Genomic DNA, 27,287 nt, shown 5'->3' on the forward strand with positions numbered 1-27,287 from the left:
TCCAGAGCCAAGGACCGGCCCCAACCATCCCCGCGCGCGCCCGGCCTCTGACCCGCGCGGGCTGCCCCTGATTAGCCCGCTCCCGCCGGAGAGGGGGGCGCGATGCAGCTGGGGAGCCAATCAGGAGCCGGGGCTGCCCGGCTCTGCCCGCCCCGTCGGCGAGGCGGGCGCTGGCGGTGGGGGCTGCCGGGGCGCCGGGGGCGGCAGGGCGGCGCGGCGGGCACCGGGCGCGGGCACAGCTGCGGGCACTAGCGACGCCGGTGCCGCCGCCGCTGCCGCCACTGCCACCGGGCGGATCCACGCTTCTGCCGGAGCTTCTTTCGTCGCTTTACTTTCGCGGCCCGGAGCAGGGACATTATGCCGAAGAGAAAGGTAAGGCGCCCCGGGCGTGTGATGGGTCCTGCCTCCGCGTCTCCCCCGGGCAGGGCCGGTGGGTGAGCGGCGCGCTGGGGGCCGGGGACGCCCGCTGCTCTCCCGCCGCCGTGCCGTAGCTCGCGGATTGCTCCCTCGCCTGGGTATTTTGCTGCCTGTTGCAAGCCCCCTCCACCCCTCCCCGCACTGCCGCCCCCTGTTTACTTTTCCTGTGCTGCGCTGGGCGGCATCGCCCCCGTCCCCGGGGGGTGAAGACGCGGTCACAACTCCAGGCCCCCTCCTCTCCCTCCGCCACCAGGGAGAAGCGCTGCAGCAGCTGCGGCTTCGCCCCTGGCCCCCGGCGGGAGGAGTTTCCTGCTTGCAAACTCCGCGGCGGGGGGGGCGGGGGGAGCGGCAGGGAGGAGGCAGCCCCCAACCCGGGGCGGCTGGATTCCGCTGCTGCCACCTTTCGCCGTGCCCGAGTGATGGCTCCGAGGGTAAAAGGGAGGAGGGGAGAGGCAAGCCATGTTTAAAACAAACTACACCCTTCTTCTCGCCTCCCGCGGCAGACCCGTATGTACCAACTCCGGCGCCCAACCGGGCAGGGCCCCCGGGGGCGGGGAGGCGCCTCCTGAGGGGGCGCGCGCGGCCCCGGCCGCCTCCCCGCCGGGCCGGGAGCCCAACGACGAGGGTGAGGGGCCATGGCCGGTGTCCCCCTGTCGCCGTTCGTTTTCCGCTCTGTGGGCATCTCAGGGCGGGCAGCCGCCTCGGGAGGGAGCTGCCGGCGGGGGCCGGTTGTGAGACCGAAGGGAGAGGAGAAACTTAGGCGGCGGCCCTTCGGCAGCCGGGCTGGCTGTGATCGGTTTTGGTGGCTTTCCTGCCCCTCTCTTCGCTGCGCGGTGTCGCGGGCAGCGGTTGCGGTGCTGGCAGAAGGCAGGCTGAGGGCGCGAGGCGGCAGCTGGCCCCCTTACCGGCGAGCGGCGGAGGGGCGAGCGCCCGGCCCCCGGGTGGGCACCCGCGGGAGGCCCCCCTGGAGGTGGTCCTCGTCAGGAATTCGCCGCCTTGCCTTCTGCAGGCACCGGGTGAGGACAGCGAGGGGCTTGGCACTGGATACACGCAGTGCCAAAAAATCGTAGCTGCGGTCATTTAATTGTAACTGGGTCAACCAAAGCAAAGCAATTTGTGTTTTGGGGGATTTCCCAAATGTCACCTGTGAGCTCCTAATACACCCTGTTTCAGCGCTTTAATAAAGTTACGATGGCTTCCAGGTAGCTCCGTGTTCAGCTGTTGTCCTTTCCTTATTCTTTGTGAGAGGTGTCAAAGTGTCAAATTGTCGAGTACGCTACTGAATTATTTAATTCATAGTTAAGAACGTGATTCCAGTCCTGAAAATGGATACAACTGTGGAGCTGACTGTGTTTACTGGGACAATTGGGCTTGGAGTTATGGAATGCTTTTCCTCTTGCTCTTCTGTCATTGCACTCTCATGTAGGCCTCAGGTAGTGTTTCTGCTGTCATCACAAAGAAGTTGAAAATCAGCATGTGCCCATCAGGCTGTCCACAACTTCTGAAACTTCCTATCCTGTTTCCTTTGCCCTTCTGCATTCTTATGTTATGGATAACATTTCAGGCTGGCCTGCGTAAGAGGGGGTAGAATTAAAGTCACTCTTGTAGGTTTTTTGTGATCTGTTGTGAAATGTTTAACAAGAGAAGGGATCTTTGAGTAGTATGTCCACACGAATGAGTCTTCTTTCTAGAAAGATTATATAAAGTTAATAAAAACATTGCATATGGGATCAGAGCAATGGAAGTCAATTTTAATGGCACAGTCAATTTTAATTTCCTTAGCACTGTACAGGTAAATGTTTAAATTAAAAAGATTATACGTAAAGTATGGGGTTTGGGTAGCACTGGTTCCAGGAAAAGTGTATTATTAATGGCTTTGCTTTTTGAGAAAAAGTGAAATTGCCCCAAGTATTCTACAGTAGTCAATTTTTACTTCAGAATAACATCCACAGGGTGAGAAGATAGTGATGCAGTGGTAGCTTAATGATTACACCAGTCAGCTTCCACATGGAGACAAAACCATCACATGCAGTGCCTAGTCAATTCTTCTATTAAAATTTCTAACTTATAAAACCCCTTCTAACACTGAAAGTTTTATAAGGAAATAAACATCAAAAGTCAAAATGAGAAATCTTGACAGTTATGGGGGTAAATAGATCATATTGCAAAAGGGGCACAAATCCACCTGTACCTGTTTTTATGGATGCCTTGGTTATCCAAACTGGCTGGTCCTTTCTGTTCGATTTTCTTTTCATGTCTGATTTTTCTTTTTTTTCATCTTTATGTAACCAAAGTCAGTTGCTGAGTCCCTGGCCTTATTATTAGTATTATGAACAAAAAACTGTAGGGCTGCCTCCCCATCTCTAGTGGGCTGCAGCCTAAGGTATTGGGATGCTGTTGCTTATTGCTTGAGGGTTGTGGGGAAAAGGAAGAACTTCATGTATGTTGAGATGGTGTTAAGTACTGTGCTAAAGCAAAAAGGGATTGAACTCTGGGCTCCTGTCAGATTGCTGCATCTTTTATCTGTTGTAGTAACATGTTGTAGTGTGAATGTGGCCTTTCACAAGAAGAATGGCATGACAGTGTGGGATAAACCAGAATGCTTGTTGTGGTATTGATAGCAACGAAATGGATTGAGGTGTTTTGTTTTGTCGCTTGCTGGAATTAATTCTTGAGTCATGTTGGAAAACACCTTGACCTTGAAACAGCCCAAACAAAAATGTCTCGATGTCAGCCATAAAAGGATGAAGAACCATTCGGTACCTGATGGTGAGGAGGATCATGGTATGGTCACAGACACCTGTCTGCATAAGCATATGTCTGCATCAGCTTTAATGTGATCGTCATCAAGATGAATGGTACTTAGCCGTTTAAATAGAATGTGCACCATCTCTGAGGGATGTTAACAGGTTGAATGGTGATTTGTCCATTACTGGATGGGGAGCCTCTCAGTTGGTTGGGGTTGCACTCCAGAATGACCCAACTTGTCCTTTAATCTGACATTGTGAAACATGACCTATACCTGACACATTGTTCTGAAAACACTTGGAGTTGAATCAGATTTGAGGACTATATGTAACTTTTTCTTTTTGAAGTTTTGTTGTTTTTTTAATATCTTTGAATATTGCTGTTGCTTCAGAGCAAATAAAAAATATGGTTCAATTAGCCATTTCTGTAGGCTATTAGATACTTCCTTGTAGTCAGGAATGTTAGTTTTTGCAATACAGTTGATGCTGTGAAAATGTAATGGAGAACATCTGTGGCAGGTTCCTGTTCTGTTATGCAAATTCATTTTCTTTAAAGTCTGAGACACTAGTTATATTTACTACAGAAAAACAAACCCTCTTAAGTATTTTGTTTGGATTGCTGCTTCTGCAGTGGACATTAGAAGGTACGCTATTCCAGAGTGGTCTTGTCATGGTGCATTTAGTTACGTGATCACATGCTAGGTTTTCTTCATGGGACTCTTACCTGATTGGAAAAACAACTAGTAAGGTATTTAATCAGTGTGTTTTCTAATCCTTGGAGTTAAACACAAGTCCTTATATTTACAAACCTAGAGCAGTTAAATTCTACTTTTCCTTTTTTTCTGGACCTGAACTCAATTCTGTGTGTGAAATTCTTCTACATGTTTGAGTTGCATTTCTGAAGCGTTATGAATACTCGAAGAAGATAAATGTTGTTCCTCATCCACTGAGGGAGGGGTAAAAAATCTGGACAGACATCTTAAGCTGAGAATCCAAGATGAAGGGACCATTCCAACAACTTGGCCATTTACTTCTGTGCCCAATTTCCCTATTAAGCACCTTCTGCGCTCAAGTGGTGAATTTGATGTTGTTACTTCTCCAGATTTGCTGTCTTGCTTTGTGGTGTGTACATAGAAACAGAGGAACTTGCAGTACTGACCAGTTCTGTAAAATTTTGTTGGAGCAACTTGTATGTGATCGAATACCAATTAACTAATGAAGCTGAGGGTCCTACAGATGACAGTTCTGTTTGCTGTGGCTCTGAATGTTCGCTGTTGCTCTTTGGTCTGTTGAATGAGGTGGAGATCTTGTGCAAAGAGTAGTGGGTGAGTTTGTGTTCATGGTGCAGGAGTATGAAGTACACTGAAGTGCTGTTCAGCTGCACTTCATGTCCATTTCCATGTTTTGATATTTAAGCTGTGTATCAGTCCATGTCAGTTCAACATACCTCATGTAACATAGTGGTTATCTTAATTTTGAAGCTACTTGGCAGGAGAGCAGTTCCAGTGATGTTGTTGGGGCACACACCTTCTTAACAACTTGTTTCATTACTAGGGTTGGAAGCTCTTTGTGGCGGAGGCACACTTCAGTTTTGCTTAGACCACAACTAACTGCACACATTGGTAGCAGTGGGATGCAGAAATTGGAGAGGTTCTGTATTTTATTTCATGGTCTGGAGGTGATTAGTAGAGTAAAGGGGCTCAGTACAAGATCCAGATGTGTTGGCTGCTGCCCTCTCCCCACTCCCATTCTGTCCCACTTCTCTTTCTAGACTTTTGCTTGAACTCCCCATGTTTCATGCTAACTGCTTACTGCTTCCTCCTTTCTCCTTGTGCAACATGAAGGCCAAGAGCAGAAGTCAGAGCTATGAAAAGGTAGATCTTTTTCCACTTTTCCTGTTAGATCAGTCCTAGACCATTTAGTTACTACTGGAAAACAGGGTAGGCAGCAGCAAAAGATAACCTTCTTCGCATCTGCATCGCTGAGGTACCCCTGAATTTGACAGACTCCTACCTAACCTGCCAGCAGAGCCTTCAGATGGGCTTCTACCTTCAACATCCTTTGCAGGGACAGGTAAAATGATTGCCTTGTAAACATGTGCTTAACATTCAAGCACAACGAACAGAAGAGGTGCCTGAGCAATTTAAAAGATTGCAGGAGTCTTCTGCTACAAGGGAAGAGGAAGTTTTGTCACTAATTTTAGAAATTGTACCACTTGTACTGAATTTGTAACTATTGAGAATTTTAAACCTTAATGTATTTAAAGCAATTGCAAACTGCTTAGTTGGCCTACACCAAGTATCTGTTGTGACCAGACTGACTCAAAGGATCTACATCTTTCATAGAAAAATTAAGTAGAGAAGATCACAAATTTTTATCTGTGCATGGTACACTTGGATGTGATATAGTGTAGCAGTGTTGAGTGGCACAAAGGAAAATCATGCTTGGGAAATGTTGCTATGCCATGTTGCATTAAATGATGCTTACAGGGCTGTTAAATTACATGCAGAAATATTTGTCCATGTTTTGTATTGAAGATAGTCATAGCTAAAACTATATCATTATCTCTAACCTGAAGTCTGTTTTTTAGAGTTACGAAGATTAGAAGCTCATTGACCAAGGATTTATAGATCTAAAATGTTTCTGATTGTTTTATATGAGTCTGTAAAAAATCTGACCCAGTCATTAGCAATTCGTGACAGTGTGTATAAATTTTCGTCTTAGACCACACTGAAATACAGTTAGACTTCATTAATGGCAACCCTCAGTGAATTGCCAATTAAAAATCATCCTTAGTGGTCCTTGGGTGCATTAAAGCATGATATCTGATGAGGTGTAGCCAGTAGTACAAATTGCTTTGTAAGTCATCACCTCTGAGTTCAGAACTAACCAGGTGCAGGCAATCTTTTTATATACAATAGTTCAACACTGCAAAGGTGGTAATATTTTGTATTCTAGAGTATCAGTATTGTTAAGTTTAAAAAATAAATAAGTCCTGTGTGTAAATGGGATGTAGCAGGTATAAGCTATCTAGTTTAAGGCTGCTTTTCTTCTGTGTTACTTGAAAAACTTCTCTTTCTGTGCTCTTTTATACCCAGGCAATAGCCGTGAATAGGCCTGGTATGGTCCAAGGTGTATTGTTGTTTGAGAGAAACTATATGAAGTTGAATTTTGCTTGACATGATTGCTATATTATATTTTGCATAAAGAGTAAGTAAACCAGAAATTCTTCTTGGAAATTAGCACTTTGTAGGATCATAATGGCCACCATGTATTTTCTGTTCTTTAACTGCACTCTATCCCAGCTAAAACCAGCACACACACTGTTTTATCCCATGGTCTAGTAGCCAAAAAGGTGTTTTCATCTGCTGGACTTACATTTTAGGCCATGATCCTCTTAACGGTTGTTTACTTAACAAGTTTGGACATGCTTTTGATTATTTTTTTCTTTATTTAAATTCTGGATCATTTTACTGTTCCAATTTAGACATGTTGCACAGTGGCACAATGAGTTTGTGGTAACCTGTTAGAAGGGGCTAGGCTGGGAATGGGCCATTGGCTGCATGCAGACTTAAGATGCTCTTATACTAATTCTGTTGTTGACAAAATTTGCAGTGTGAGACTCACATTTTGAACAATAGTCACACAAATATTTCAAGTACAGGCCAGAAGAAGCAATTCCAGATACTCATTCCTGTTCTTACTCTGATTTAGTCTGTGGGAGATTGTGTGTGTTTGAGCTAGTTTTTGGCCAATTATGTCTGATGATCTAGTTTCCCATATCTTGGCACAAAGACTTAAGCTGGCTTATGGGCAGGAATGATTAGGTGAGGAAGGGCAGAACTCTTAGCAGCAGCCAGGCATTTATCAGCCTTAGCCAGACCTTCTTTGGTTGTCCCTAACTTAGGGAGAAATTAATTAGAATAATCAGAACAACTCAGTGGTCAGTAAGATTGAGTCCTTGCACTCTTGGCGAGGGAGGAGTCCTTGGGCTTGTGTTTTGTTTTGTTTCCCCTTTGGTGTCTTTGGAAATTACCAATTTTTAGTTAATTACACCTGCAACTTGGAGATACAGCTCCTGTCTTCCTGCAGTAAAGAGTGCATGTACTTGGGAACAGTGAAAACTGCAAATAAAAAATGCTGTGTTCCCTGAGAATGTTGGGATTGGTCTGCAGAAAACAAAAAATTGTGTATGTTCTCATCAACATGGGCTTTGTTGGGGCTATTGTGTGGGTTTTCTTTTGCCACCTAGCTTTCTCTGTTGCCCTAATGCTACCTAAGTGTAGTAGTAGTAGACAGTGCTTCTGTAGTTGCCAATCAGCTGTCTAATGACATTTTTGTCTCTGCAGTGTTTGATTCCTCTCAAGCAGAGTTGAGGAGAGGTGTTGGTGCTGTGTTTATAGTGTGAAAACATCCTTCATCTCTGCTGCATCATTTCTTCCTTATCCTACCTGCACCCTCCTGGAGACGTTTTATTTTTCTTTTCTCTTGACACTGTTTTTAGGTTGTCTATGAAGCCCTCTATTCTGGCTGTTGTAGTAGAGCAGTACTGCTGTTAACCACAGCTGAAATTATTACTGGGCTGTAAAAGGTCAGTGTATCTAAGGCATTGTATCAGTTTGTGCTCTTGGTACCTACCTCGCAGTTGTGGGCCTGCCAGCATCGTCTCAGAGGTCTGATGTCCTGTAGTACCAGTTAGTTGAAACAACAAAAAGGTTCTTTTCTAGATTATTGTGGTTTTATCACAGTTATGTCCTCTAGGAGAGGAGGAATTGTACACACTTTTTCAGTCATTCAGAATATGATGTTCATTGTCAGAGGTGGCTATTCTCAGGAATTGGTTGTTACTGAAAATAGTTGCCTAATCTCTAAGTAGGTATTTTTCTTTGTTACTGGGTTTTTTTTTTTTTTTCAGATGTGCTTTGTGCTGGCTTTGCTTTGCAGATCTGATCGGTACAATTTAGATGCACATTTTGGAGCCTCATCTTTAAGGTTTTAAAAACTGCTTGTGTATGTTGACTTAGATGAGTTAATCAGCTTTGAAAGGTCAAAGAAATGATGTTATTAGGGATTGGATTGCATCCATCATATTTTTTGAATCTGCGTTTTTATTTTATGGTGGCAGTAAAATTATTAAGCAAATAGTGGGACAAGAATTTACTTACTACCTAGCTGAATTCTTACGTTTGGTGTAAGAAGAAACAGAGCAATTTCAAGTGCACTGTGCTCACTGCTCCCATGGCTGATCTGTATTTTTCAAAATACAGCTGATTATTTCACTTGCTGAAAAAGGAACTGTCTACTTTTAAATTACAATGCTGGGGTTTTTTTGTTTGTTTCTTTTAATCAGAGCCTCTAGAAATTGCTCGTACTTCTTCACTCTGCTGTAGGTGGAAGATGTCACATTAAAAAATCTGACTACAGGGAAGACAAACTTGGAAGGAAAAAAAAACCCAAACCATTTGTGAGACTTACAAAATGTCCCAACAAATACAAATGCATTTTAAATTCTATTGGTCAATCTTTGACCTTTTTTTCAGTGGGAATAGCAAAACCTCAATCTACAGTGAAGGAATTTCCTCTTCTGGAAAAGCACTTATTCTCCCTGGTTTTGGATATCTAGAAGTACCACAGGCGTGACTGCGTTTCTGTCTTGTCTGTAATTACTCACAGAAGCTACCTCTTAAGAATTAAGGAATATAATAAAATGCATTTCCTAAACCTAATGATTTTGCTTATAACCAGGATGTTTGTGTTTTTATTTTCTTATATATTCTTTGAAAATGCAGTGCATATCAACCTTTCATTCTGTTTGGCTTGAATCTGTTAGCAAGAATGGAGACTTTTCACTGATATTTTTTCCCCCTAATTGTATATTAATACCAGGGGATATTAATGGTCTTCTTTATATTTAAGATTTTAAGTACCACTTGTCTTTTCAGAGGTTTATGATCTTGACATTCTCCCTGAAAGAATTAGAAAATTAAATATTCTACTCTTAATAGATGTAAGATGGAGGGATTTAAATCTAAAAATGACATATTGTATAATACTTCATTGTAATAGTTCTCAACAAAAAAGATTAAAATATTATATACTCAAAGAATAAAAAGCAGGATTTTTTGTTTGGGTTTTTCTAATGGATTTTTTTGGAAGAGAGTAAGACAGGTATCACTTTGGTTGGGTGTTTAAAAAATCCATCCACTAACCAGATTTATTATGTACTTCACTTGTGGTTTTGGCAGAATTACTTGGGGTTTTTTTATTTGGTGGCATACAAGTTTTTTCCCTGTCCAGGATCAGGCTCTAGGTAGAAAAAAGAAATGAACGGGTGTAGTAGGAAGAATACCTGATTTCTTAAAGCATTTATTATGGTAAATTAACTTTACTTGTAAAATTCTTGGCTTGGCAGTGAGCACTGTTTTATCCGCTGAAAACACATGAAAGAACTAGCTATAAACAAAGGTTAATAGTAAGATGCTGAAGGAGATAAATGTGGAAACAATGGTTAGAAGGGTGTTGTAGGAGTTGGCTGGTGTTAAATTAGTCAGTATGTAGTCTTTATTAATCTAAACCCAGAAATAAACAGCATTTTAATTACATTTATGAACTGGCACAAAATTCAGAACTGCTCTGAAGACAAATAATTAGAAGTTCTAGCATGCATAGGGAAACAATTCACTGTACTAAATTTAGTCTAATGTAGAGTCCTCTCAAAGGGAAATGAGGGGAGAAAAAAAAATAGAAAAATAGTGCAGTAAACCTGGAAAAAGCTTAGGTTTTGATATGTGTACTCTTCTTGCACTGTGGTTTTGTTGCAAGCTTGTATCGTATTTTGGTGACGAAAGATGTTGGAGGAATGACCAAAGCATTACATCATGGAAATATCAGCTAGAACAGTGAGCCAGGAAAGTATCTACTGGCAAATCCCATTGCAGGCAGCGTATTGAGATGTGGCTGTAACAGAACAGTTTGCAAAGAAGGGAGGAGAATGCTCAAGTGTTAGGACAGTTAAGGCTTTCTGCCTTTCTAACTTGATAAACTGGTAGTTAGAATGAAATTAGCATCTGATTTTTCATTGGTTCTTTTGTTTGTCTGGGGGTTTTTTTGTTGTTTTTTTTTTTTTTTGTAATTAACGTGGGTATGAAAAGACTAATTTCTGCCCCATCAGAGCCAGGGTGTTGTGTTTCAGCTGGTAATAAGATCCTTCAGAGAATGAGTGGTCTATTTAATTTTATAAGCAACCTTCTGTACTGACTGTTTACTTCTTGCATACTTGTATTCTCATTCTTCATGTTTTTTAATGTACTCCTTGATAATAGTATAATCCATTCATTTAAGCACAAACAAAATATTTATCCAGAAACCAGTCACTGCAAGTTCAAATGTACCTTTGGATCTCTTGAACAGGGAGGTGCTTTCGCTACTTTGTAATGGTACTCACATTACATCCTGCTTATATTGCAGGGGTTTGATTAGAAAAATTGAAGCTTTTAGTTTCTTTCGTGGTGCATCTCTACCAGGTAAACCCAGCCTTAAGGACAATTTAAAAACGAAATTTGCCTGTGTATGCTATTAAATGCTTCCTTAAAACATTTACCTGGTTTTCTGTTTTCAATTTAACAGCTCTGTAATGGTGTTGGCATTGCAGATAGTGCAGTGTTGTCCTGATATGGGGAAACACTAGTTCTTATGTATACTTCACAGCTGGTGAAATGCAGGAACTGTGTATATGAACAAACTTAATTCTGATATTACTTTGATTATTTTTTAATGTTCTCTATACTGTATTCATGTTCCTTTGTTTTGTTCTGTCTTCTCAATTTTTGTAGGTTGTCCTTAAAAAGGGGTGTGAAAAAAGCAAATAATAAAAAAAAAAGTTGATTGCTGATAAACAGGGAATCTGGCATGCAGCCTTCCAGGTTGATCTTGTGGTATAAAAGTTATGCAGCTCTGACAGATCTTACAAAGCTTAGCTACAGCTTAATTTACAATCTTATTGCTAACATGTAGTGCTAATTGAGTTATGACACAATGTGTGGTCATCTGAACCTAAAACTTGCTATTAGTTTAAATGTGAAAAGCGTATTTAGAGTTAGCCAGTCAGCTGCTTTCCTTCTGTGTACCTCTGTGATTGGAGAATTAAAAATAAATCACCATAATCTGTGTCCTTATTTGCCTTTTTTTTTTTTAATCTCTCTTGTCTCTTGTAGGTATCCATACGGTAAGGCACAAGGGGTCTATAGGGTAGTACACACATGTGACAGAGTATAGCTGAAGAATTACTGAGGTTGGACTTGACCTTGTCAATTCAGTGCTTGCACTGGTCTTTGATTTTGCTGCACAAAACTTGCAGTTTATGTAGTCCCGCTCCTGACTGGTTTACAATGTGAGGCACAGTATCCAGGGTGTGTTTAAATGTGAGTGAGCTGTCATGTGAAATATGGTGAGCTATAGCATTATACCAAGGAAAACATGGCAAGGGGATGAGTTACTTAGTATGTTTGGTTGCTTTGAAATCAGAGATTCTTCAGTAGTTTGTCACCAGGACAAAAGATGGGGGAAGGATTCCTGTGGAAGAGTTAAGAGACAAGGACTTTAAGGTTTTGGTGGTATCTACATAAAAGGCCTGTGACTTGCAGACACTAGTGCAGACAGTTGCTGCTTGTGGCATGCCAAGTTCTTTGGGAACTATGCTTGGCACAAATCCATTCGTGTACGAATCTCTCGGGTCCCTAGAGAGAGGAAAAAGTACTGCAGAAACTAGCATGAAGATCCACATCAGCTGGGATTCACTGGGATGTCTAAGCAGGATCACAGACAGGAAAAGAAGTTTCTCTTCCTCTTTTAACAAATATACTCTAACCATATCTGACATATTTTTTTGGTGTGTCTGTTGACTTAAAGTGTCCCAAGCTGCTTGCAACTGCCCTGTGCCACTTCATTCTTGTCTGTTGTACTGGCTCAATTGTTTGTGCAGCTGTGCAGTAAAATGGTTCTGCTGGAGAGGGGAATACTATATATTTATAATTTGTATATATATTTATAAATTTGTTTAAGCAGCAGGCTATTTTTCAGCTGGATCAATTACCTTATTCATGACATGGCCTTCCACACAGCTCTGCCAGCATGTGGGGAGCCAAGGCCCTGGGAGTATGAGCACAGCCTCCAAACACCTGGACTTGTAGTGGCTGCAGAGAAGAGGAAGCCAATCTGAAAGGGAAATGAGAGCATGTCAGAACCTCTTGCTGCTTATTCACGCTTCTGAGATTATTACTGTGCATGTCCCTCCACAGAGAAAGTTATGTGGCCTTCAGAATTGCTCTTGGATTTTCTAACCTGGGAGGGAATGCTGGACTAATTAGCTAACTCAATTGAAGTATGTTGTGTAATGTATCATAGTAGTATACAGTGGTTGTGGTTGCATTAAGAGTATTTTAATATATTTTTTCCCCCTGTGGTTAGCCTCATGAACATTTAAAATCTGTTGTCAAGCAATTACATTAGCGTCTCAAATCAGGCTGCCCTGTCCGTCATGCAGGAGACTTGGTTTTTACTAGTTCTAAAGAGAGTGGGGTAAATTACTGCATGTTGACTATGCAGTACTGAAGGGTGAAAATTTGCACCTGAGCAATTACTGCAGGGCTGTTGGCATGTGGCAGTGCCATCTTGCGATGATTTAGCCCTGTTTGAAAGCTCCTGAAGGGGAAGCAGGTTAAAACAGCCTGATTGTGGAGTGTTCAGCTTCATTTAGTTTCTGGTGATGTTTTTTAGCCTGGCTTCCAATGGAAATGAATCATGCCATCTTTCTGTCCCTACCCCTGAAAAGCTTGAGCCTCTTGGCCACTATGAAGAAAAGATTATAAAATTGGAGAGACCTTCCTTATAAATAGGTGCTCAGGTCAGGAAAGACGCCATTCGAGTTCCCCCCCAGGGAAAGGGTGCAGTGCAAGTTTATTAGACTCGAGAAAATTCATGTGAAACAGGTCTTATAAATTCATGCGCTACAGAAAAGCTATCTCCTGATTCGGAGAATCAGCCTGTACTGTATCGTGAGCTGAAGAGGGAAATTGTAGGAAACAAGACTTCGTTACTGACAGCCGTCATGGAACTACTTGGTTTTGTTGTGCGTACTACGGCTTTTGACGCTCCGTGCATGGCAGCGTCAAGCTGTAGCGACTCCAGTAACCGAGCTGAAAGGCTTTTAGGAATGTAAACCTGAAACCATCCTGTAGGTGGCTGGTGAGGCTGCAGTAGCATAGGGAACAGCCAGGCTCCATTTTGGATGCCTGGCTGTTGCTATTCTGAGTTGCTCTACGCTGCGCAGTGCTGCTTAACTGCCTGCTGTTTTCTAGCTACTTCGATGATTTTTAAACCAGCTGCTGTCGTGGCATGCTTCCTTTCTGTCAGGAGAGCACACAGTAACAAAGCCATGTTTTATTCTCTGGGGGGGGGGGGATGTCCTTCTCTAAGTATGTTAGAGCCCAGTGCCAGGAGAAGGCAGGGGTCAACTGCTGCAAACTAGCCGGTTTTTTTTTTTCTCTGCTCCAAACCATAACTGTGTAACAGACATTCCATATCAAGATCTGTGGGGGAGGTTTGGGTTAGGGTTGCAATGGAAAGGCAAGGGGAAAGATAGCTAGCCTGCTCCTGTACTGATTGAAACACAAAACAGCAAGCATATTGTCTTCTCTGCTGCCTACTAAATGCCTTTTTGAAACACATGCCGTTACTGTAGTTCTCCTCTAACTGCTGCTCCTTGCTGTTTTTCCATGAATCGTTTGCTCCTAGGTGAGAACCCAGTCATTTGCAAAATGTGAAGTAATATATCTTGAGTTGTACAAAACCAAAAAAACCCCGAACAACCCCAACAAGCAAACCCCAAAAAACAATACCCCACGAACTTGATTTTACACACACATACCCGTGGTTTAACTACCATTTCTGTAGTACCTCTGAAATGCTAGCATTGAAATAGTAGGGTTGATACTTTGTTCTTGAGAAGAAACATGTTTGTCCCTAGCTTTCCTGTCAGTGTCTTGGTGGTTTACTGATTTTTGCTGTTCTGACGGAGCAGATGAGATGAGGGAAAGATACCATTAAAGCTTTCAGCTGAGTGAACCTGAGGCACAAATTGAGTAAATGAGGTAAAAAAATCACTCATTTCAGTAATGCTGTGCTTTTTCGGTTCCTCATATCTCATTACTAGTTAGGTTCATGTTTGGGAAGAAATGTTAAATTTCTCAGAGATTACAAAAGCCCTGTAGAACAAACCTCAGATTTACAGTTCATACTTTTGTGCTGCCAGCTGCTGAGATGGAGCTCCCACTGGAACCTGCAGATGCTTTAGTTAATTGACAAGAGGGACCACTGGGGAATGCTCTGTGATATGATGTGTATGTACCTGGTGATGATCAGTCCTTGTGTTCTTGCTTGGAAAATCTAGAATGGCTTTGGTACAGTGTTTCTTCTAAATACTAATGTAAATTTGCCAGGCTTCTTCAAGTTGCTGAAATGTATGGAAAGAAGACTTTTCACCATAATCTTGTTTTGCTGTTGCATGGTTGCTTTTAAGTCTGTAATAAAACCACTGACTTAATATTTTCTTTCAGTCTCCAGAGGGTGCTGAAGGCAAGGATGCAGCAAAAGTAACTAAACAAGAGGCAAGTATTCTTTATTTTATTATTTTATTTATTTTAAATGCATTTTGGCATGTAGTTAAGTGGAGATCCGCAGTCTTGTTCTAGTGTTTTCAGAGGGAATAATGACAGTAAACCACATTCGTAGCTTATCTGGCATAAACTGCTTTTGGTGTACTGAGGATTCATGCAGGTTATTAATGCATAAAATAAATTTAAGAAACACTTAGGGCTTTGATAGACAAACTCTGCTAGATCCTGTGATAACAGTGTAAGGTGTTACTGCCTGGAGCTGTTGCTCTGTCTCCAGCAGGTTGGCAGAAGAGGGTTAATGCGCACACCTCAGGCAGTCTGCTTCAAAACTATTCTTAGCTTAAGTGACTGGTGGAAGAGTGTCTTGAATTAAGATACCAGGCTCTAAACTGGAGCAGCTGACACATTTGTGTGTTTTCTTTGTCTGAATTTGTTTTAAGGGCACAGTAACTTCTGTCACAGAAGGGAAGGAGACAGCTGGTGATACCTTTACCTACAGTAAAGTTTAGTAGTTTGTCACAGCTCTTAATAGGAATTTAAAAAACAGGTAGGGAATTATGAGAATTCATTTTCTTAGGCTGTTATCTTTTGTGGCAGATGAAGTTAAATCGGGACCCTGGAAAGAATAGGTGAATATTCAAATGGATTAATAATTAATTACTCTTCTTCTAAATCTTCGAGCATATTTGAACCGGAAAAAGTAGTCTAATGAAGTTTTACACTTTCTGAATTGAGAGTTTGGTTGTTGCTCAGTCTGGCAGAGAAAGATGGTACAGTGGAAATGTCAAAATATTTCAAACAATAGTACAGTTTGCAGTAAGCTCCAGGAAAAAAAAAAACAGATAGTAGAAATGAGGTCTAAGAGGAATAGATTCTGATATCTCAGTATCTTCCTGTGGAATTTTCTAGAAGACAAATCAGTTTCTTTTCCATAAAGTATGAAAAGGCTGACTAAATCATAGTAAAAATATAATCTCCTTTGCTCTAAATGAATGGTTTTTTCTGCCCAACTTCAAGAGCCAGAAAAGTAAAACTTCATTCTCCTAAAAATTTGAGATGTGATTGCTAGTGTAAGGAAGGAAGACCAAGAATCTTACAGAAATACACAGGCTTTCTGGAGAGGGCCTGCTGAATGAAGTACCAGAGCTCTTAGTCTTCATTCAAGGTGAGCTGCTACTAGGGGAGGGAGGGAAACCCGACCATAAAGTAAGATAGTTTCAGTAGATACACCTATAGCTCTTAGTGTGTGAGTGAGGAAAATAGTTGTAGGATTTGGGCAGAGAAGAGATTCAGAGCAGCCCTGCAGAGAAGGACTTGGGGGTGTTGGTCGATGAAAAAATGAACATGAGCCGGCTTCAGTGTGCGCTCGCAGCCCAGAAAGCCAACCGTATCCTGGGCTGCATCAAAAGGAGCGTGACCAGCAGGTCGAAGGAGGTGATCCTGCCCCTCTACTCTGCTCTCGTGAGACCTCACTTGGAGAATTGTGTGCAGTTCTGGTGTCCTCAACATAAAAAGGACATGGAACTGTTGGAACAAGTGCAGAGGAGGGCCACGAGGATGATCAGGGGACTGGAGCACCTCCCATATGAAGACAGGCTGAGAAAGTTGGGGCTGTTCAGCCTGAAGAAGAGAAGGCTGCGTGGAGACCTCATAGCAGCCTTCCAGTATCTGCAGGGGGCCTACAAGGATGCTGGGGATGGACTCTTCATCAGGGACTGTAGTGACAGGACAAGGGGTAACGGGTTCAAACTTAAACAGGGGAAGTTTAGATTGGGTATAAGGAAGAAATTCTTTACTGAGAGGGTGGTGAGGCACTGGAGCGGGTTGCCCAGGGAAGTTGTGAATGCTTCATCCTTGGTGGTGTTCAAGGCCAGGTTGGATGAGGCCTTGGGTGGCATGGTTTAGTGTGGGGTGTCCCTGCCCATGGCAGGGGGGTTGGAACTAGATGATCTTAAGGTTCTTTCCAACCCTAACTATTCTGAGATTCTATGATTAGATTAGAAACTGGGAGCTCTTGGAATAGGTAGAATTTAAGCAGAAAGCGTGGCTTCAGTCTGAACAAAACCAGACCTCTGTGGATGGCACTGAGGAGATTTCTAAATAATTTTAAACTAAGCGTCTGAGGGGAGACCAGCATGTTCTTGAGAGTGCATAGGGTGAAGTCAGAGCTCCCTATTGTCGTGGAGAGCAGAGGCAAGCACAGAAGCCATAGAAGTTTGCATCTGAAAAGGTAAAGAGCAGCTTTGAGAAATACAGCCATGTTTAATTTGCATCTATGAAAACAGGCAGTTGAGACAAAAATACAAAAGCTGCAGATCTAAGTCTGGGCAATTCAGAATGTCTGGCTTTAAATGACGACATTGATAAAATGGGTAACTCAGAAATTTGTGGGGACACTGTGACACCAAGGCACAAATTACACAGGGTTGAGAGCTAAGTTGCATTCGTGGTAGAATGGCTTTCTATTATGTGTCTTTAATATTTTTCTAGATTAACTGTATTAATAACTACAGCAGAATCGTTTATGGATTGCCAAGCCATGTATAAATGGGAAGTATGCAGTGTAGAAATTGTGCCAGATGTCATCTGACCACAATAATTAAAATGGCAGTGGGATGTTAAGGGAGATCAGAGAGGCTCCAAGGACATTGTTAATTGACATTCTGGTTACCTTTCAGACATTTGGTAAAAGGGATAGGATAGCTTTACAAAGACAAAAAAGTTAGAACTGTACATGCCTGCTTTCTGGAGGAACTAATCATAGGACCAATAAAAAAATAATGTCCTATGTAGTATGAAGGAGCTAGTTAAAAAGACAGTTGCTGGAGAACTATTCTGTAATTGTGACCATAATAGATTCAGGTTCATCATCCTTGCAAGAATGCAAGTCCAGATAAACTCTGCCGTGGTCAGATGTGTTATCAAGAAAGGGATTTTAAAAAAAACAGTCTATTAAAAGGAGAAGCAACAAAGTTTAATGGTTTCAGGTGGCAGAGAGGCTCTGTGGTATGCCATGCTAAAGGCTTGCAGAAATGCATATAGTTTTTCAAAAGCCCCCACTACCCTTCTGCCCCCTGCAGAAAAACAACCAAACAGAAAAACCCAGAGTGACTTAACAGCAAAATAAGGGAAATGTATTGGTTTTGAAAGGTGGTGTTTTGTTGATGGAAAATAATGTGGAAAGGAGCAAACCCTACAGCACGGTGAATGTGAAGCTGAAAAACACTAAAGAAACTCCTGCTGTGGAGAATTCTTAGGGAGGTTCTCAAAGTAGAGCCGTTTCTCATGGGTGTGGAGTCTGGAGGATGTTCTTTAATGGAGCGTGAGTGAGAACTAGGCAGTATTCCCCAGCAATTGCCAAACTGCTTGCATTGGCCTCAGGACCAGAGTAACTGAAGGTGATGAAATGCTCCTAGGACTTTACATAAGGGATTCTGGAAAATAAAGCCTGGAGTTGTAACTTGCAAAAGTAGGGGAGGGTTCATTTGTTTTGTTGTTTGTTTGTGGGGTTTTTTGGTTGGTTGTTGGGGGTTTTTTTAAGTGTATATGGACAAATGTGTAATGAGGGAGTTGACTTAGATTTTGCAGAGAAGCATACTTCAGGCAGTTTATTTCTTTGTAGAAGTCAACAGGTCTGAGGATGACAGCATACCAATTGATAGTTTACTTGCATGAAAGAACATTTTGATGAAGCTCCCCAAACAGGTTCTTCAGGAAGCTGAACTAGCATGGATTAAATGGATGATCTTCCTAGGAATTGGTAACAAATACATGTGTGAGAAAAGAGTGGAGAAGAAGTAGTTAATTTTTATAATGAAGGAGACTTACCAGTGGAGTATTGGCCGGATTTTGTTTGGGCTTGTGCTGCTGAACGTGTTCATTAGTGGTCTAGGAGAAGAGGGACAGAAGTTCCATCTGTAGTTTGCTCCTCTCTTTCTGACTACCCTGATAACTTTTTATCAGAAGCCAGAGATTGAGGAGGCTGTTACATCACTGATAACTAGGTGATAAAATATCAATAGAAACTGATTATGGAGAAATGCAAATGAATACACAGGGGAAGTGATGGTCACCAAATTGGCTGTTCATCGGGGAGAGATTGTGAAATCAGTGAATAGTTACTAGAAAACATTGGTTCTTTTAAACAAAAGATAACTAGAATATAGGGAAAAATACTAGAGGACAGAGTGTGAATTAGCAGTGTATCACAAGATTAATGTGTTGTGTTCCCAGATGTGAGATTAGTAAATGTTCTCCTGACTCTTCCTTATAAGGGTCGTGATAGAATTAAAAGGATATTAAGTATAGTGGGACAGAGGATGCAGAGCAGGTTGGGGGAGGGAAAGGGAGAGAACCTGAAACAAACCAAAGCAAACAAAAAACCACCAGAAACCAAAATGGAAACAGACAAATAAACAAAAAAGCCCGAAGAAAACAAACCACCTAGATTTTCTAGGATTCTTGACTGTCTTGACTTTTCATATAACAGAGGCATGATAAAATCATCAATAACAAAGAGCAAGGCAGTTAGGAAATTATTACTCATGAAACCTGAAAACAAGAGGAACCTTGTAAGAGGTGAGAAGTTTAAAGGAAAGATAACAGAGGGGGAAGTTTTCCTTTTTCTTTTCCGCACAGTGCATAATCCTATTAATGGAACTCACTGCTACAGGATGTTCTGGAAACTGAAAGTATAAATGGGTTCACTAGGTTATTAGACAAATTTATGGAGAAAATGACCCTCAGGGACTAATAAACACATGATGTGGATATAATACCCAGGTTGGAAAGTTCACAGCTTTAGATCGCCAGAAGCTAGCTCAGTAGGGAAGTGTGCAGCGTTGTTCTGCGTCTGCTCCATTTCATAGACTTTCCATAGATGTTTGCTAGTGGGCCAGTGTCAAACTGACTGTTGGGCGAGCTGCTAGTTTCTGGGTTAGTACAGTTGCTTGGAGGGGGACAAAAGCACATCAAAATGTGACCTTTGCTGACCTGACTGTACTTCCCTCCTCAGATAACACAAAATACTTACACACTCTGAATCAAAATTAAAATCATTTAGCCGTTGCGCATTTTTAAAGAACTGGAGTTTTATGCTGCCTTTCTTATGGCAATTACAAGCATTCTATGAAACCAGTCATGGAACAAGAACAGTTTGGGAATGTGGGAGAGAATGCAAATTTATCTAAAACAATGTATTATCCTGTAAAGCAAATAGATGTTAACAAAATATTCTAGTGCCCAAATGCACTGGAACCAGTTAAGAAAACAGATTTGTAAAAGAAGATACCTTGAGCTGGGAGTTCTTTGATTACCTGACCAAGTGAAATGCTTTATTTAACCTGCTGTAAAATAATGCCAGGCCTCAGCATTATTTTACAGCATAAATATTTGATAGCTGAAAATATCTTCAGGTGTTTTTTACAAGACTTCTATTTTATTGAATGCAGATCTGAGCTATTCACCACTGCTTTCTACTAAGAATACTTAAATGGCTTCAATGAATACAAATTACTGCATTCTTCAGATGTTAACAGCAGCTTTTTCCTGTTGCAAGATGTGTGGAGCTGTGGTTTTTTAGCTCAATTTAAATGCTTAATATGTAATTAAGAAGATACTTTCGAGTCACCCTTTAAGCTGTCTTACATTGGATATTTGTCCCGGTTGAGTTGTCCCTTTATTTTGGCAGGTTTTTGATGCAGACCAAATTTTAACTGCTTGATAACCATGCTCTGTGACTGGATCATGGGTTCATCTGTTTTAATGAATACAGAAATACCGTGAACAATCTAATGAGCTTACAACTATTTCTAAGATTTAACTTTAGTAATAAATTTATGACAAAGAACATAAAAAAATTTAATAAGGAAGTGTGTTGAAGTGATAAAGAACGGTGGAGGAAATCAGAGTATCTTTTTTCTTTCCTTCTGAGAATTGTTTAAATAGAAGAAATAATTTCTCCTCCTCGTCCTGCATCTGTCTATGTGCAGTGGGACTCTCAGACTGTGTGTGGGGAACTGAGGAAGTGGAAGGACTTACCTTCATGTTTTGAAATTTTAGCACTCTGATACCCTCTAGGGAAGGACGTTAACTTCATTCTGTTGTTAATTAGATGGCATTTTTGCCCGCTATTACAAGCAGCATCTGCTAGGTTATAGAAATATCATTCTGAGTATTTATGAGAAAGGATCAGTGTCCTATGCGGTAGTCAAGCTTACTGTATTTGTCACCCTTTCATGGAGCAGCAAGGGACTTGGAAAGTGGGGAGGTATTAAACCATATGGAGATTTAGATGTTATAATTCCTGAACAGCTTTTACTGCTGATTTTCGCATCACTTTCTCTCCATAAAATTTTGTTCAAGGTGAGGAAAAAGTGAATTGTGTTTGTCAATAGAGACGTATTTTGGTAGGGGCATATTTTATGCTGTCACCATGAAATGACTGGTATTATATTGCTTTGGATACTGTTTGCTGTAAGCCTATAAAAATGTTTTCTGCCTTCTTTTTTTTCGTTTTCCTGTAGCCCACAAGACGATCAGCAAGATTGTCAGCTGTAAGTATGTATAACACCTCCTGGTATATACTTTTCTAGGCACATACGGTTTCTCAGACCAAACAGGTTTGTTGTATTTGGCTTGATTCACTTTTTATGCTCGCTGAGGAATATTAAAGAACTCTAGAGCTGAAGTTAACTGTGCTTTCTTGGTTTCAGGTTTTCAGGTTTCAGTTTGTTCTGACAAAAGATGTATTTCCCCACCTCACCGCAACACTGTTACATGCAGTGTTGACCTCGTTATTGTTTTGCAGGCTGATGTTAGTTGTGGAAAAGCAACTATTTCTCAGTGAAGGAGAAGGACCATTTGATGCCACTGCTAGTATTTGGTTTTAGTTCCTGTTCTCTGTTAGAACATACCTGATTTTATTGTTTTAATAGTAACTGCTTATCTCCATGTTTACTCTTAGAATGACCCCAAATTGCTTTGCTGGATGGGTGAGCTAATGAGAACGGGTGTGTACAGGGATGAGGTGCATTTGTGCATTAAGGTTTCTGAGCCTGTTTCTAGATGCATACTAATGAATAGGAAGTCAGGGAAGGTGTGTGGTGGGGGAGGCTGGGGTGTGGAGGTGGTTAGCTGGCTTCTAATAATATGTCTAACATATTGTGCAACTAAAAATGTTTTATAGAAACCTGCTCCGCCAAAACCTGAACCCAAACCACGGAAAACCACCAAGGTAAATACTTTCTTTTTAGATGCCATTATTGTAGCCAATAGTAAACAAGTGTGCTCCTTCTTTGCTCTGCAAACTGTCCAGTTCAGAGCCTTTTTGTGAGGCATCAGCTCCCCTGCCATCCCCGCAGCTCCCTGCTCCCCCCACCCCCCCGGAAAAGAAACAAATTAGATCATTCTTTTCTTTCTGTTCCACCCCTTCCTGGCCTCATTACTGACCCAAACAAAATGTCTTGCCTGTTTGATATGCAGACCGTGTTAGTTTGTAGTGAATTCCGTAGTTTAAGAAGAACCTTTACCTTTCCTACACCTTTCCTGGGATGTACAGGTTTGATGAGTGAGCTGTCCCTGAGACCTAGCAATTTCTACAGTGGGATTTGGGATTATTCAGTGCCATCCTCTTTCCTTGTCTTGAGGGGCAGTACTTCATTTCACAGTGAGAAACTCTTATCTGTTCTTGAAGCCTGGCCATTGCTGAGAATGCACAATTATAATTAAAGGTGAAATTAAATGTATTTAAATTGAATGGTTTGTTTTTTCTAGGCCAGTTACAGTCAAGTTAAAATCTTATTAGTGTCTGAAATACCTTTTCAGTATTTCTGCATACAGATCATGGACTTCAGAAACTGTAGATTTGTTTGTGCCCAAGGGGAATGTTAAATAAGAACAATTGCTTTGTCAAGAAAAAAAAAAGAGAAAAGCTGGAAACTGAATCTAACACTCCTCACACTTATATTTTTTTAAATCCTTTTATTGGTATTTCAGTGTGGCGAGTATCAGGATACAGAGTCTGTGTGTGAAAGCAAAACTCTGTGACTTCAAGCACTTTATGGTTTATGAAATTAAATTACTCATAAAGTCTTGCTGAGTCCATCTTGCTCCCTCTTAAAAGGGGTATTAATAAGGAAGGGAATATGGGCACTTCTGTAGCTTCATGTATGCGTTGTGAAGTGAGCTCGATGTTAAGGAGTCAGCCTAAGCTTCATGAAAGGCATTTGGAGCTCAATTCAGGTGATTCAAATCCTTTACAACATTATTCTTGGTAGCTTTTTAATACAGTAATCTGTTGGGGTTTTTTTTCCAAACTAACTGAATTTAAGGAGTAAATTTTGAGGAGTATATTCATCTCAGCCTCCTAAACAGAAAACAGTAAGTGTGTATTTTGAACCTGCTCATAAACAACTGGACCTGGTATGGATTTGAGATCATTTTTGTTGTTAAAAATTTGCAAATTGTGGGTTTTCTAAGTCAAGTTGTTAGCTTATTGTTTTGTAGGTGAAGAGTTAGGACTCTCGCCACCAACAAACTTCCCAGTTAAGCATCATAGCTGCTGTGTAACTTTGAAGGGTGAAAGGAGTCATTCAGGCTGCTCTGGGACTAGGATTACTGGCACTCCCTCCTTACTGCCCCACTCCTGTATGGGGATCACTGGGGAGAGGTGGTTAATGAAAGAAGGCTGGCCTTAATATCCCTGTTCACAGCTACTATTTCCATTTTGCATGGAGAATTTGGAGCAACTGATCGCATAGAAGATCTCTACAGTGTCTACCAAAGCTACTTTAAATACTAATGTAAAATGTTCAATTAAATAACGTTTATGTCCCGTGGTACTTAAAATTCATAACATATGTCTGGACTAGCGTTAGATCACAAATATAAATATGTACATAGAGCAAGGATTAAAAAAAAAGGCAGACTTCGACATACAAATCGTTTAAGAGCAGATTTCCAAATGAAACTGTAGCTGTTAAAATAGCCTCTTTTGATAAATTCTCTGCTTTGTGTTGCTGCAGATGGAATTGTATCAGTGTTTGCCTCCCTAGTGTGTTGGTTGGTTCTTCCACTGACACAGAGTGAACATCACAGATGTTATCAAACTAACAAAAGAACAGCCAACAAAAATGCTTATTTTTTTAAATCTAATTTAATATTTCATGCTAATCAAAAATGTAGTGCTGTTACACCAAGTGTGGTGTTTGTGCTTGGCTGAATAAGTTTTCAATATACTGTAATTGTATTTGTTCATACAGATATATTGTATATACTTCCCTATAAGAGAGCTGAGCTCTACCAAAATAGTCTGAGGAGTTTTTGTATCCCAATAAAGAAGCAGAGATCAGCAATTTCCAGAAATTTTTAGAGTCTCTATATAACTTTTGTGGATATACATTTTCCAGGTAGTCTTTGACTGGTTTTCTGTTTCAGTCCAGCATATGCAGCTTGCCAAGATTCGCTTTTTATATGAAGGTTTTTTTTTTACTAAAGATGTAGGGTGCTGGCTACTCATACAATGTCTATGCCCATGTTTTTAATCTCCTGTCAGAAGGAACCTGGAACAAAGGCCAACAAAGGTGCTAAAGGGAAGAAGGATGAAAAGCAAGAAGCTGCAAAGGAAGGTACTACACCATCTGAAAATGGTGAAAATAAAGCTGAAGAGGTACTTTACACACATACCTCCTGCTGATTGAATCAGTGTTTTTTAATGATTCAGCCTTTCAGACATTGATAGCATGTTCATAATGTTTCTTTTTATTGCCCATAATGTTATTGCAGATTCGCATCTCTCGCTCAACTGTTAGTGTTTGAACATCCAGAGGTGCCCTACCCAGCACACTGTCAGTAAAAGGGCAGATTGAAACAGTGAAAGTTGAGGGTACGGTAGAGCATTCAGCATGTGTGCAGTGCATAGAAACAGATAGTAGTGTGGTGCTTTTCAGTATGAACAATGGAAGCTGACAGGTAAGGCTTGTATTGCTTTTGAAAAGGTGGGACCAATAATTCAAGAAAAGTGTGTGAATGTACCTGTTGTGATTGTGTAAATGTGAGGTGGACATAGGTTTGAAACTGAAATGTTGCAAATAAGAAATGGAAAGAGCAAGGGTAGTTTGGGTATTCAGGCGTGCGATGGGCAATTCACTACAGTAATTCGGTTCTTTCTTTCTTTCTTCTCCACAGGCTCAGAAAACTGAATCTGTAGGTGACAAGAATGAATGAAATATCATGAAAATTTTGGGTTGATTTTATGTACCTCTTGGACAACTTTTAAAAAATATTTTTATCAAGTATTTTGTAAATGCTAATTTTTTTAGGACTATGATAGTTGACATATTAAACTGTATATGAACATTTCCCTTCTCATAACAGTGCTTTTAGAAATTCCCATTGTTGCCAAGTAATATAAATATCAACTTAATATTGCAAGGTATGTGTAAAATCGGATCAGCATTCCATACACTTGCTTTAAGAAATTAAGTCTTGTGCATATGGTGATGTTTTTACTGTGCGTATTTGAATTTTTCATGCAGTTTTTCTAGAGCAATAATCAGTGGTGCTTTTGTACTTAGGGTTTATGTGATTTTAATGAAACATGGATAGATGTGGCCACCTGCTGACTATCTTGGGTTCTTTTAATGGATTAAAATAAAAGGTCTCCTTGCCTGCAAAACTACAGCCTCCTAATGTTTTCTCTACATCTGAGGAATGCCTTCCTCGTATTTCAGCTGTTACAAGGAAGAGTAAAAGATTTAGCAACAGTTGTTTTGCACGCAGTCTGTTTGCTTTTATGCTGATGTCTGATACGAGAAATACACAGGAGTAGCAGGCTGGGATTTTCAGTGGCTCACAACTTAATGGACTAATAGATACATTCTTCATAGATACATTCTTCAGATACAGTCACAGGGTGAGTAGAATTGCCATACTCTATCAGGTTATTGTGTCTGCAATGAGCTATCAATACAGAATGAATTGCTTGATTGATAGAGACGTACAGTAACTTAAAAGTAGCTTTGTTTCTCCCCCACGCTCTCTTCTTTAATTTGCATTGTATTCTGTAGAAACCTTTCTTTCTATCTGCAGCCTCAAATTTAATACAAATAGCAATTGCTGTTCTGCTTCAGCTGAGGACAGTTGTTAATACATTGAAATCGCTGTTAAACAGCGCTATATCTTTGGTACCTAGTAGAAACAGAGCAATGAAAGTTATTTTTGAGGTGATTGTGGTTATGTGGTAGATTAGCTAATGATTTTTCAGTGTCCATGTTTCAACTCTGCAGCTCATTCTAAGCACCTACTATAATTTTTCTCCTTCTCTCTTCTCTAGGGGCCCTGGTATTTCTATTGTTACTTCTGGGATGGGAGGGGTGAGAGAAAAGATGTTCCTCAGTAGCATTGATCTGTATTGCTCAAGTGTTGGCCGTCATGTCTGAGGATACCTTTTGCTTGTTAAAGTCAATAAATAAATGACTGTTGCCTGACCTAGTGTTCTATTTATTCTTTGGAAAAAATCTGTAGTTGCCTTTTTAATTAAAACAGAAGAGAAGCCAAGCCTCTCTATACTTAAAAATTGAAGATTGATTACTAAAACTCTATATGCTGACTAGAATAGTAGTTAAGACATGCACTGAGATAAACACCACTTCTGCTCTTGTGATAGGCTTACTACAGCCAAATAAGGGGAGGCTCTTCTCTGCGTCATGAATTTTTTAGTTTTGGAAGGAAATTTAAACTAATTCTCTGTATTTGGTGATGGAAGGCAGAGAGAGGGCTGTAACAAAACTTGTAGCCTGATGGAGGATAGTAGCCTATGTGGGAAAGTCCATGTTGCTGCCCAGTGATACGTATTTGGTAGTCCTGTGCAGTACTGATTTGCTTTCTGATGGACCCTGTTGAAAGCCATTTAATTTAGACACTCTGGGTCACAGGAAGTTGAAATGTCTGAACTGTTTCACAAAATCATCAAAGCACTATTTCTAGGCATTTGTCAATTTATGGGTTTATCGTTCCTGTGAGGGTTTTGTATACTCTCACCATTTGGTGTGGATAGCTGAGAGATTAGTGGCCTAATCCTATCTAGACAGTTGGAGTTCTTGAAATTACCATGTTAACTTAATTTAGGCATGAGCATCAGAAGGCACTGACATGTTTCTGGACATGCTTATTTTAGAAGACCTCCTTCTACTGAATGCCTAAAAGGTGGACAGAAGTGGAGTCCTTAAACTAATCACACAGTGTCCTAACTTAGTCATGTTGGCATAAAATTATTCTGTCAGTTTGACCAGATTTGGAGATTCAGAGTTCTGTCAGAAGCATTTAATAACATAAAAATGACTTAGGTGAAGTTTAATGAAACAAACTATCCTGCTGATCCATGTAAAGTTTCTGGTTTTTCGGAAGTGCTTTGTAAATGCGATGCTTTCCTGTCTTTTTCCTCTATGTGCAA

General features: G+C 40.8%; 1 protein-coding gene across 3 annotated transcripts; it reads left to right on the top strand.

Annotated features, from left to right (window-relative positions):
• Positions 1-233: 233 nt before the first annotated feature.
• HMGN3 (high mobility group nucleosomal binding domain 3) lies at positions 234-25,628 on the top strand (the record flags this gene model as incomplete). 3 transcript variants are annotated; one of them, XM_080615142.1, is made up of 6 exons in its annotated part: positions 234-372; positions 14,777-14,827; positions 21,361-21,390; positions 22,023-22,070; positions 24,390-24,503; positions 24,620-25,628. In XM_080615142.1, the coding sequence occupies 6 exons, from the start codon at positions 358-360 to the stop codon at positions 24,650-24,652; spliced, it is 291 nt and encodes a 96-aa protein (XP_080471268.1). In that variant the 3' UTR covers positions 24,653-25,628. The 3 variants fall into 3 exon arrangements, with proteins under 3 accessions (XP_080471268.1, XP_080471267.1, XP_080471269.1); XM_080615141.1 differs by having other exon boundaries at positions 25,022-25,628; XM_080615143.1 differs by lacking the exon at positions 14,777-14,827 and having other exon boundaries at positions 358-372; positions 25,022-25,628.
• Between the last annotated feature and the right edge of the window lie 1,659 nt (positions 25,629-27,287).

The sequence above is a fragment of the Psittacula echo genome (assembly GCF_963264785.1).
Source record: "Psittacula echo genome assembly, chromosome: 4".
In the NCBI taxonomy this organism is placed as follows: domain Eukaryota; kingdom Metazoa; phylum Chordata; class Aves; order Psittaciformes; family Psittacidae; genus Psittacula; species Psittacula echo.